General features: G+C 43.2%; 1 protein-coding gene across 1 annotated transcript in view; it reads right to left on the bottom strand.

The window, feature by feature from the left end:
* Positions 1-9,565: 9,565 nt before the first annotated feature.
* Positions 9,566-12,183, bottom strand: part of GALNT1 (polypeptide N-acetylgalactosaminyltransferase 1) — a 55,797-nt gene continuing 53,179 nt past the window's right edge. The window contains exons 11-12 of the mRNA XM_053360674.1: positions 11,891-12,025; positions 9,566-10,670 (exon numbers count right to left, since the gene is read on the bottom strand). Coding sequence (XP_053216649.1) covers positions 10,524-10,670; positions 11,891-12,025 — 282 coding nt within the window. The 3' untranslated portion in view covers positions 9,566-10,523. The remainder of the gene's footprint in view (positions 10,671-11,890; positions 12,026-12,183) is intronic.

Raw genomic sequence — 12,183 nt, 5'->3', positions numbered from 1 at the left:
GGATTTACAGAAGCCATCCCGGTTTCCAATTTGATCCCACGGCGTCCTGCTTTTCCTTAAAGGGTAAAGGGACCCCTGACCATTAGGTCCAGTCGTGGCCGACTCTGGGGTTGCGGCGCTCATCTCGCTTTACTGGCCGAGAGAGCCGGCATACAGCTTTCGGGTCATGTGGCCAGCATGACTAAGCCGCTTCTGGCAACCAGAGCAGCACACGGAAATGCCGTTTACCTTCCCGCCGGAGCAGTACCTATTTATCTACTTGAACTTGGAGGTGCTTTCAAACTGCTAGGTTGGCAGGAGCAGGGACCGAGCAACCGGAGCTCACCCCGTCGTGGGGATTCGAACCGCCAACCTTCTGATCGGCAAGCACTAGACTCTGTGGTTTAACCCACAGCGCCACCTGCGTCCCATGCTTTTCCTTAGGACATCCCTATTTTCATCGGAGCAACGTTGGAGGGGTTGTTGTTTCGCAAGCAAGCATAGGAGCCAACACCTAGGGGCCCAGGTCTCTTCACAAACACCCCAATAAAATATTTGAGGGTGACAGCCTCCCCCCCCCAGTTGATGGGGGTCGCTATTCAAATGGTGTGCATGCAATGCATCTTGTGTTCAGTTATGTGGGGCAGGGCTTGCCCCTTATTTTATTCAAGTTGGCACCCCTGCAAGAAAGCATCGTTTACGACTGTGGCTCCTCAGCCAAAACTGCAAAGCCTGACTCCCAGTCATGTCTGTGATGATGATCACATAATAATTGGTGGTTTTAAAAAAATAAGGAAATGGAAGTTAAACAGATTCAAAGCTAAGGCTGCAAGGAATAGCAATTACTAACTCTTGAAAAGACTTTTTGCCAATTAATTGCAATCTTTACTGAAACCACTAGATGGTAGTCAAGCATAGTGGCTAAAAAACAAAACAGCAAATGGTTGTTGGAGGGAGAAAAAATGATGTGATACATAATTTTTTTTGTTCCATCCTACCAACTCAAATCTACCTTCTGAGACATTAGAGGATGCAGTTAAAGTGTAGCATCACTTCACTGTTACCACAATAATTAAATACTGGACTTATATTCTCTTCCCAGGGATCAAAGTTCTACATTAGGGCTTAAGAAGTGGTACTTGGGCTCTGCATTTTAAACGGGAGTTTGGAATCAGTATTTGGGGAAGTTGTATGGATGGCTTTGGTATATTTGAACTTGCAAATGCAGCCGGTTTGCTAAGTGTTGAGATTGTGTGTGCATGTGCACTTAAGCCTCTACTTTTCTTAAAAGGTTTTCTAGCCTTCTGCCCTGACCTTGTTAAGAGCAGCAAACACAGCAACAGAATTTCCTCTACCGTTCCCCAGCTGCCGCTTCACAGATCCCAGAATTAACTTACATATGACATACAGGTTGTGGTGCTTGCTACTGATTTACACATCCTTATGAGCTTGGCCAATATATGTAGGACATAGGATGATCTATCAGCTGCTGAGAAGGGACGCAGGTGGCGCTGTGGGTTAAACCACAGAGCCTAGGACTTGCCAATCAGAAGGTCGGAGGTTTGACTCCCCGTGACGGGGTGAGCTCCTGTTGCTTGGTCCCAGCTCCTGCCAACCTAGCAGTTCGAAAGCACGTCAAAGTGCAAGTAGATAAATAGGTACCGCTCCAGCGGGAAGGTAAATGGCGTTTCTGTGCGCTGCTCTGGTTCACCAGAAGCGGCTTAGTCATGCTGGCCACATGATCCGGAAGCTGTCTGCGGACAAACGCCGGCTCCCTCGGCCTCCACCCTTTAGAGATTTGAAGGTGGGCTATTGTATGGCCTCAGTGTGTCGTTTCCAGGCCAAACATACCCAACAGCCTGATCCCTTTCTCATCAGGCTTGGTTTCAAGACCCTTGATCATCTTGGTTTCCCTGGACTCGGATAGCCTGGTGTCAGTTGTAATAAGATGGGGAGCAGGTATTCCATGAAGGCGACCCACAGGCTCCAGCCAATGTAGACTGTAGCTGCTAGGCTGGTAAGTGGAGAAGCCTGATGGGACCATCATGGTGCCACTGGCTGTGAATGCACTGCACTGGCTACCAGGAAGCTACTAATTCAAGGTGTTGGTGCAAGCATAAAAAGGTAAAGGACCCCTGACAGTTAATTCCAGTCGCAAACGACTCTGGGGTTGCAGCGCTCATTTCGCTTTACTGATTGAGGGAGCTGGCGTTTGTCCACAGACAGTTTTGCCAGGTCATGTGGCCAGCATGACTAAGCCGCTTCTGATGAACCAGAGCAGCGCACGGAAACGCCGTTGACCTTCCCGCCGGAGCGGTACCTATTTATCTACTTGCACTTTGACATGCTTTCGAGCATACAAAGTACTAAAACAGCTTTTGCGACCCAGTACTTAAATGTACTAGCAGTTTTATTCCTGCATCTTGAGGATTAGCAATTTTTCTAAATTACAAAATGCCGCTTGAGAAGGAACCTGTTTGGTTAAATATTGGGCTGGCAGAAGCACCCAAGGTTGTCAGGCGATAATGCTGTTGTTTTCCGCAGTATTTGTACCTGAAAAGAAAGTTCAAGCTGCCTGCTACGTGCAGTTGGATGGGTAAATGACTGTGCATTGTGCCCTGGATGGAAAACAGGACACAGGTAAATAAAGAAACCAGAGAGGAGCAAACCTGATGCACAGGGAAGTGTGTTGTTCTATTGTTGAATTGGGTTTATTCAGTGCCTGCAGCGGACAGGAAAACACTGGCTGACAACTCAGGTTTGTCTACTTTTAACACTGCTCTAGTCTGCTCTAAGTAGCCAGCTTCATTTCAACATATCCTGACGTGTTGGCATAAAAGTTGACAAATCCAGCCTTCAGAAGACAGGGGGCTTAACAGTGTAACTTTATTATGAGGTGTCTCAATTTACAGAAATTGTTGGTACTGCTATCGGCTTCCCCACTTGCCCGCTCAGCCCAGTGGACTGATCTCTCTTAGAGCTTTGGGATGGGCTCTACCTCGGCGATGGCAGCCAAAACAAAGGAGACCACCTTCAGTTGAGGAAAGAGATGAGAAAATAAGTTAACTGTGTCATTCAAATAGTAATAATATAATAATTTATTATTTATACCCCGCCCATCTGGCTGGGCTTCCCCAGCCACTCTGGGTGGCTTCCAACAGAACACTAAAATACAATAACCTATTAAACATTAAAAGCTTCCCTAAACAGGGCTGCCTTCAGATGTCTTCTAAAAGTCTGGTAATTGTTGTTCTCTTTGACATCTGGTGGGAGGGCGTTCCACAGGGCGGGCGCCACTACTGAGAAGGCCCTCTGCCTGGTTCCCTGTAACTTGGCTTCTCACAGCCAGAAGACCCTCGGCGCTGGACCTCGGTGTCCGGGCAGAACAATGAAGGTGGAGACACTCCTTCAGGTATACTGGACCAAGGCCATTTAGGGCTTTAGTGGGCTGAAAGCGAGGTAATTTTCTCAGCCAGATTTTTAAAAAGTTATTGTTGCTAACAAGCACGTAGAAAAGGAATTGATTGCTCATGCCTCATTATTTTATCATGTTCATGGTATGTGTACAAGTGACTTACATTAGTGACAATTGGGGATTCTTTCTCGCACTCACCACACTGGGAACTAAACCTGAACCTATATGGTACTCTAAAGGTGGTTTACAAAATTGTACAGACCAGCTATTAAGAGTCATAAAATAAATCGGTATATTCTCTAAAAGGTAGATTTCTAATAGACCATATTGAAAACTGTGACCTAATTTCAAGCTGTTTCAGTCTGAATGTTAATGTATCATTAGCTGCTGCAAAAATAGATGTGGTTCACATATCTAGGTAGGGAAAAGGGCCTGAAGGGGGAAAGGTTTGTGGGTGAGACAGAAGCTTCAAATCCCTCTTTTCTTGGATGGGCAAGAGTGCATGAACAGGCCTGTTATCTCTGGCAGGTGTCTTCATGGCCAGGCTGCCAGCTCAGCTCCTATCCAGCTGCACAAAGAGCAAGGAAGAATGGTCAGGCGAAGCTCAGAGACTCTTTCTCCCACCTGCCTTGAAAGGTGCTATGAGAGGTCTCACCTCCTGCTATTTTTTGAGGGAGGAGAGGGAAAGCAGCAGGAAATTTGGTGGGTAGCAGCTGAAGCTCAAATAAACCAGGAGGTTTCTCTCCTTTTCTGAGTCCTGCAAAAAAGCCATTTTTAGATTGTGCTTCTTTCTGTTCTTCAGGGTTTCAGGGAAAGCAAAGAACTGATAGTTTTAAATGCACTTTAATTAAATGGATCTTGCCCTCAATGACGAGACCAAGAGGAAGAGAAGTATTTCAAGATTACATTGCAACCTTTCGAGTTCTCAGACTTTGGGACATCTGAAGTGGCAGCTATGAGATACACTTTAATAAGTGGCAGGGCCCTGGTGAACAGTTAGCTTCTGCTAGCCTAGAGGGTAGATGTTGAACTGAGTTCTCTGGCAAAGCCCCTCAAAATAGAGGTACCAAAGAAGGTCAAAGTGGCATACATTCCTTAAAATGGACACACTTTCTGTGACTATTTTGGCTTGTGCGCAGAAAGCTGCCACTTCATTAGCACTGAACTAGTTTATAGACATTTTGGCTTTAAAACCTATTTAATGTAATTAAAACCTCCAATCACACAGCCGTGGTATTTTGATATTTTACAGCTCAGAGCCAAGTGCAATAGCAATGAAATAGAGCCTGGAGCAAACACCAAAATAGTACCGAGTACTCATTTAGAGAGAAGAGAATGAACTTTTAACCAACGGTATGATGTTGCAGGTTGCTCGAAGAGCTCGTTGAGAAACCAATAAAAAATAGCTTAAACCATCTGCATTAATTAGGGGGGAAACCAAACAGCTGATCAAACACCACCAGTTTCACTGGACGGCAGTATAAACAGCTTGCTGTGGCTGGTGTTTGTAGCCAGTATTAACTCCAGGACAAGCCATCCCTGTGCTCAATTCATAATGATGTAATGTACTTACTACTTTGTAGTACTTTGTAAGTCGCCTTCCCTTTGTGCAAAGTTCAATTGGGATTTTTCGTTTAGTAGGAGGCAGACAATTCCAGAACTCCAGTTTTTGTTATATAATTCGCCTTCGTTATATCAAAATCTATTCATTTTCAGTCTTGCTAAGGAACAGAGCTTATGCAGATTGATGGCTGCTGAAAACCAAGCTATCCCCCTTCGTCCTATAGGTTAAACAGTTCCAGATCAATAAAACAAAACGGTAAAACCTGTTCCCTCTCTTAAGAAGTTAGGATCCTAATGACTTATTTGGTTACAAAAATTGTATACCACTGTTCATTGATAAGCAGTAAAAACATTAGAATTTAAAATCGGTCATCAGGCTGCGTTAGCTGGAACTGATCCCACAACACTGGAGTCAATGTTGCATTGGACAACTCATCTGGTGCTGCCGTGGCAGCAGCATCTCAATCACTGCAGATGTTGAGAGAATGTGTTCTCTACCGTCCGTTGTGGAAGCGAATGGATAACACTAGTGAGAAAAGCAAAATGCATTTGGGGCCCTGTGTGCTGGGTTACTTATCCTTTACGGAGGAGTTGCAGCATGTGCCCTTAATGGGTGAATCCATCCAACACCAAATGATTAATTGGCAAAGTGGTCTTTCATCAAATAAACGCCCTACTTCTGCACAAAACATAGTAAGCACTGACTTCCTTCTGCTTAATTGAAGGCCCTGCTGTCAACTGCTTTATGGCTTGTGTTACTTGGATCACATTCTTCTCAAGGCAGCTACTCTTCTTACAGGTTCAGCCAAATCCATAACCTGCAGCCATACCTAAACCTGAAGAGTAAGTTCACACTTTATGGAGTACATGCAACTTCACAGTATTGACAGCATGGCTTACAGTAAACACATACATGTGCCTATTGGCTGTTTGCAGGTATGGATTTCCCTTTCATACATGAATGGTGCTTAGTATGTTATTGTGGGATCTTTGTTTCTCACCCCCCCCTTTCCCTAGGGGTACGGCTCTAAGTCTTTATTTGCCTCATCTCTTGGGCACCCTTTCTTTTTAAAATGCTATGCCCCAAACTGCTGGATGCAGGACTCCTTCTCCACCTCCAGCTATTACTTGCACCCATGCAGCGACAGACCAGTGTTGCTGAATTGGGCAGTTAAAGCAGGGGTTATGCAGACAGGCCAGTTATTTCTGAAACATGCATCATAGAATGAAGTGAAACTTTCCATTCTTTGTAATGGCAAGTGCTCTCTTGCCTTAATTATAGAGCATGGTAGATGCCACCCATAAAAAAGGGTCATAGAAACGAAACCAAAAAATGACAGGCATTTATTCCCTGTGCATTCTGCCCTGCCCTGAAGCAACTGAGTGCAGTTTTAACCTCACAAGAACACAACAAAGTAGGTTAGGCTCTTTATGTGGCCCAAGGCCACCCACAGTGAACTTTACAACTTGGTGGCCCTTTGAACCTGGGGTTTTCCTAAGGAAACATCAACTCATACTGTATACACCATCTACCATGGAGGAACATGCCTTGCCCATTAGCCCATCCAATCTTAGGTCAGTCTTGAGGAAACGTGACCTTTTAAAAATAGTAGTAGTTCTACTAATAAAGAATTAATAATCAATATGAGCAGTGGTGCTCACGGCACTGCCCCTTGGATTCTGCCATTTTTCATGGGTACCTGCCCATATAATCTGAGATGGGACCATTGGTCCAATTCAGTGAGCTGGTTTTTTCGGTGGAGGGAAAATGCTTATTGCTCTCCTGCTGATCCCTGAGCCTTGGCAGCATGTTTTCAGTCAGCTTGGAAAAAATATTTGACTGTGAAGCTGCAGCGTTATGGGTTTTCCATGGTTTACCTAGTAGCATAGCTAGGGGAGGTGGGGAGACTGGGCACCCCCAGCAGCACTTACCTTTGCAGGCGCACAAGTCTTGGCACACCAGAGCCCAGTGCACCACTCCCAAGAGCAGTGCGGCCTGGGGCTGGGCTCATAGTGTGCCTATCTACAGCGTCCGTCGTCGTCCCCCGCTACCAGAGGATGGCCAACATGGACACAACCAGCATGTGCTGGCCTCCAGGTGGAGGCAGCTGAGGAGGATGCGGTGGGTCACCTGTCACCTCCCCCTTACCCACCCTCCACCTGGAGGGCACCTGAGAGACGCTGTGGCTTGGGTGCTGGCCCTGTGTTGCTTTTGCAGGGAGTGCAGGGCCAGCGCATGCATGCCCTGTTCCCCTCAGCTGCCCTCCAGGTGGAGGGATGCTGCTCCGATATCTGCTGCACCATGGGAATGGGGCGGGGCACGCTAACACCAGGGCTCCCTACACCACTGGGTTTACCTTATCCCTATGAGGTATGAATCTCCCAGAGCAATACCCACAGAGCATATTGCTAGCGTTGAATGCCAATAGGCTATAGGCTTAACCTCAAATAGCATGCTAACTAACTTCAGTCCTATAAACCAGGGAACTACCTTTATGTGCTCTCTGCTCAAAAACATTGCTAAGCCTTTACATTTGAATGTTCTTCCATCAGCAGTTCTGCAGGGGAGGTTCCAAAAAACCCCGTCAACATAAATGCTCATTTTAATCTGGAGGGGCGGAATCAATAACTCAGGTTCCTATGCATCACTTTTTTTATTGCATCTTTTTTACACAATTTCTCAGTACGATCAGATGCATTTTATGCTTCTGCACTGCTTTTACATCGGAATGCATCCATCTCTGGTTAGATATTTGCTGCCGTGTGAAAAAAACTCAACAGCAATTAATTTTAGAAGACTTACAACTTTGTTTTCTGTGCCTGGGTTCTATAGTATGGTATGGTTATTAGTAATTTTATTTATATGGTTTTCTATTTTGTTTGGCTTGTAAAAATATATAAAATACCACCAAAGTTTCAGAACATTGGTCATTGTCCATAATAAAGAGGGTGAAAGGATCCAATCGTGGTGTTTCAGACTCATCTCAAAAGGAACACGGGTACTAACAATGAAGTCCCATTTTTCTAATGGCCAAGGCTTATGTCCCCATTTACTGGGCCTCACTTAATGTGAGCTATTCAGTGCCTCTGCTACACATTTCAAAATCAGGAAGTGACCAGCTTGAGGCAATACACAAACTTTAAGGAAAACACTTATCAGAATGGAGGAAGGTATATAGGATCCAAGATTAGTTGGCTTAGTTTGTTCATAACTCATATTCCAGTCCTCTGCTCTGTATGTTACATGGAGCTGGGAGAAAGCTAAAACCCATCAGGAGTAACAGAAGGGAAGCCAGGAATAAACAGACAAGGAAGAACAAATGAAAAATCTCTTCGCAAATGGCATGCCTGCCTCTTCTCTTTTGCTGTGCCTGGAGCAGCCGGCAGGAAGTAGAACTGAAGGGGGATGTCTCAGCCCCCAAGTTGTATTCTCTATAACATTTAACTTCCTGCCAGTGGAGAGATGGATGGAGACATCCCTACAGGAGAAAGGGTTTTATTTTGTTCTCACTCAAGGACATTCCTCGACTAGCCACTGTCCCCAGTTGCAGTTAACTGCTTTAGCAACATTAAGACTGCTATCAAGTATATGTCATCAAATTGAGTTATGAGTAAACATTGGATTAGGACGAGCAGTATCTGGCAGTAGCTAAAACATTGCCGAGATGCAAACCTCTTTCAAACTTACTGGGTTCCTAGAAGGACAGGATGCAGAAATAAGAAAACAAGCAACATTCTAGAGCAACTACAGATTATTCCTGGCCTAATAGCCCCCCGGCTTGCTTTTTATGTGCACGTCTTAATGTGGAACACATGCAGTTCTTACTGCTAGAAGTATGCTTTAGTTTAGAAGAATTTTTTCTTGTCTCTGTGGTATTACTAAACAAATTACACATCTGAAAGGCACATAGTAGATATGAACAACTCAGGCAAATATCATGGAAAAGCTCTGCAGCATATATCAAGGTTCCTTAGTTCCGACTACTTAGCCAACATTTAACTGAAGAGAGCATTACTAGGGCGGTTGATTCACATTTATATAAAACACTTAGCGCTCAAACTGCATATAACAGCGATATGATGGAGAGAACTGTGAGGGGACAGCTTCCCCATTTTGTGTTAAAAAGCATTCTGGTTCTGTTTTATAGATGTGTCACATAATGGGTTCAAAATGAGTGAATGGCTGATCAAAGCAGCATATAACCAACTGGAATGGAAACAGGACTCCACATTCTTTTCAAAATTATCCTAGTCATTTCCATGTTTCTTTCTTTAAAAGACAGCTCAATTTGAATGTTAGGAACCATAATATTACCCACTCCCCACTGCTCTGATTTTCAGAGATTGCTGAAAGAAGCTATTCAAATTCAGAATGCTGGACTAATGTAGCAGCAAATCATAGGGCCTTCAGTTACATCAATTTTTAAAAGGCCATTTCTACAGGTTTCTTTAGATTTTATTAGGAAAAAAAAGCAGATCAACATTACAATTCAAAAAATGCAATCTAAATATGAATGCAATCAAAGTATGGAGTGGAAAAATGTTTTCAAGAAACATTCAGTTGTCAACTACTTATTACCTGAATAAGCAATATTTGTAGGTTCTGACTGGAGTCAAAAAATGAAAGATTTATTGCTGTGAAAACAAAACCTGTAGTACAGTAGTAAGAGAGTTGGCCATTAAGCATTATCAGTCAAGTTAACAGATTTTACTAACAAATTCTTAAGTTGGTGATGGAAGGTCAAAAGCTGATTGACCCAAGTACAACTGAAATAGCAAGTCACATCAAAGGATGCATCTCCAGTTTTCAGATCATTTAAAAAAAGATGTATTAACAGTTCCAACAGCCTGCAAGCCAAAATGAAAGTTTAAAAATGTTGAACTGACATTCAAAGAGCCAATTTTATTTATACTCAATTTTACTTTTGCTCCTAATAAGCTCAAGACCCATCAGGGGAGGAAGAAAGGATATTAATGGACTACCACACAATTGAACAGAAATTGTGTCTCACTTGGTTATTTCCCCCCCACCGAAGTAAAAAATCTACATATAAATCTGATATTTAGTATTACAAATTGTACTTCTTATATAGTTCTGATTTGTTTTTTTGCCTCTGAACCCTGATTCTTGCTTCAGTGATTTCCCCCCCCCCTCTTGTGATATTAAAACTTCTCCATTTATATTTGCATTTATGTTTGATACCTTGGTTAACATTAAACCTTGTAAAAGAATCTTTGTAACAGCACCTTTGGTCAAGGCTGCTGATGTACAAGAGAACTCGGTTGTGCCACTCTCCAGAGTGCATATTTCCTTGATTGTTTCCACGGTCCAAATGTTCTATTAAATGATTCTTTGATGAACTATTTTCAATCTTGTAAACATCAGTGTGCGCAGGTTCACAAGTACTCATGTAGTCCCACTCCCTTAACACCAGGATGGCTGGCTCTTCAAGATTTAGAAATCTGCTCCAGTGGCCAATAAACCTTGCAGCCTTTGCTTGCTACATAAAAACGTAGCCCACGTACTTGCTGAGGTAGTCCAGTCAATCCTCCTCTTTGACTCCTTTCAGAATATTTCTGGAAGGGTGACATTACGAAGAAGCCACTGCTGAGAGCGGCCACCACTGCAGTCTTTGATGCTGGGTACCTGGCTGTCTTCTTCAGTGGCTTTATCCAGGCACTGGTTACTGTTCACATGCAAAAGGGTTAATTTCTTTTTGGGCGGAAGAGAGAGGAAAGGGAAGGGAAAAAGAGAGTATATTTTAATTAGAAGAGGAAGAGATAATCCACACCAGCCAGTAGGTTCATTTAGGACCACTGCTAGGAAAAGGATAGTTGTGTTTTCCTCTCTGCACATCCTTTGAGAGCATATATGGAACTCAGTACCTCTTAGGTATCTTGGAAATGCCACTAAAGATTCTTAAGGGCATGTGGGAGGGTGCCTAGGATTTTTTTTTTTACGTATTTCCTTTCACGAGCAGCCTCCCTTGCAGTGCACACTGATTTTGAAACTCTAAAGTTTCAAACTGCAATGTAGTGCAGGGGGGCTTTGGTTTTAAAGTAATGACTTAGCATAGACTTAAATCATGATTTAAATCAACAAGAAAAAGGGCCAATTTAAAACACTAGGTAATATCTAACAAAAATCATACTCAGAGCAGGTGTACTGTAATAAATGGACCAGGGGCCCACAGATTTAAAAACGTACTACTAGAAATTGACTATCAAATCTTTTATACAAATTGACATTTTAATCCAACCCGTAACCATGTTCTAACAGCAATTTCTAGCTTTGCCTTGATGCTGCTGTAACAGAAATTTAAATGCACCACTGCAGAATGAGAAATGGGGAAGAGTTGGAAAGGGTTTGCATTCAAGTGGCCAGCAAAAAGGTCATTGGTACCTTTTGTTCGGGCCCTTTGGAAAACAAAACAGGATGTGACTGCAAGCTCCAAGGCCGCCAGCGCTTCCTTTAATCATGCAAGGAATTACTGTAGTTTGAGAAAAGCAGGTAAAACTAGCATTGCAGTTTGTGGGAAAAATAGGGAGTGTTATTTGTTAGGGTACAGCTGTAATTTGTGTGTGTGTCTTTTGTAATCCATGGAACACAGGAATGAATTATCTCCTAAGATGAGTTCCCTCCCATTGCTTACAAAACTGCAATACTAAAAAAGAAACTTTAATTGCAACACAGTTTAAAAATTGCAACACATCATGTTGTTGTTGTTTAGTCATTTAGTCGTGTCCGACTCTTCGTGACCCCATGGACCAGAGCACGCCAGGCACTCCTGTCTTCCACTGCCTCCCACAGTTTGGTCAAACCCATGCTACACATCATGTTACTTATCTTAAATCATTATTCCCATCTCCTAGTTCCAACCAGCATTCTCCACAATAACTAATCACTTGAGCTTCAGTCATAAGACAACTTACCACTGGATCATATTCCCAAAGTTGATTGCCTTTTAAGTGGTGGCACTTGAGCATTGTGACAGGACCATTAAGTTTGGAGACATCTAAGCACAAATCATCTGTTCGAATTTCTTTGTTGGCTGTATATGAGAAAACCTTGGTGGAAAGCAATAGCCTGTTATTACCATGATATATACCACTTTATATGTTTTTCTGAACATTAGACCTGTCCTCGATGTACACATATGGAAAACAGCTTTTGAATAATTAATCTCTTTGCATAAAAGCGTTTCTTAAACTAGTGTAGATATAGT

Source organism: Podarcis raffonei, chromosome 13 (genome assembly GCF_027172205.1).
Source record: "Podarcis raffonei isolate rPodRaf1 chromosome 13, rPodRaf1.pri, whole genome shotgun sequence".
Lineage (NCBI taxonomy): Eukaryota > Metazoa > Chordata > Lepidosauria > Squamata > Lacertidae > Podarcis > Podarcis raffonei.
The sequence above is the reverse complement of the archived record's forward strand: the minus strand, read 5'-3'. Positions and strand labels throughout refer to the sequence as shown.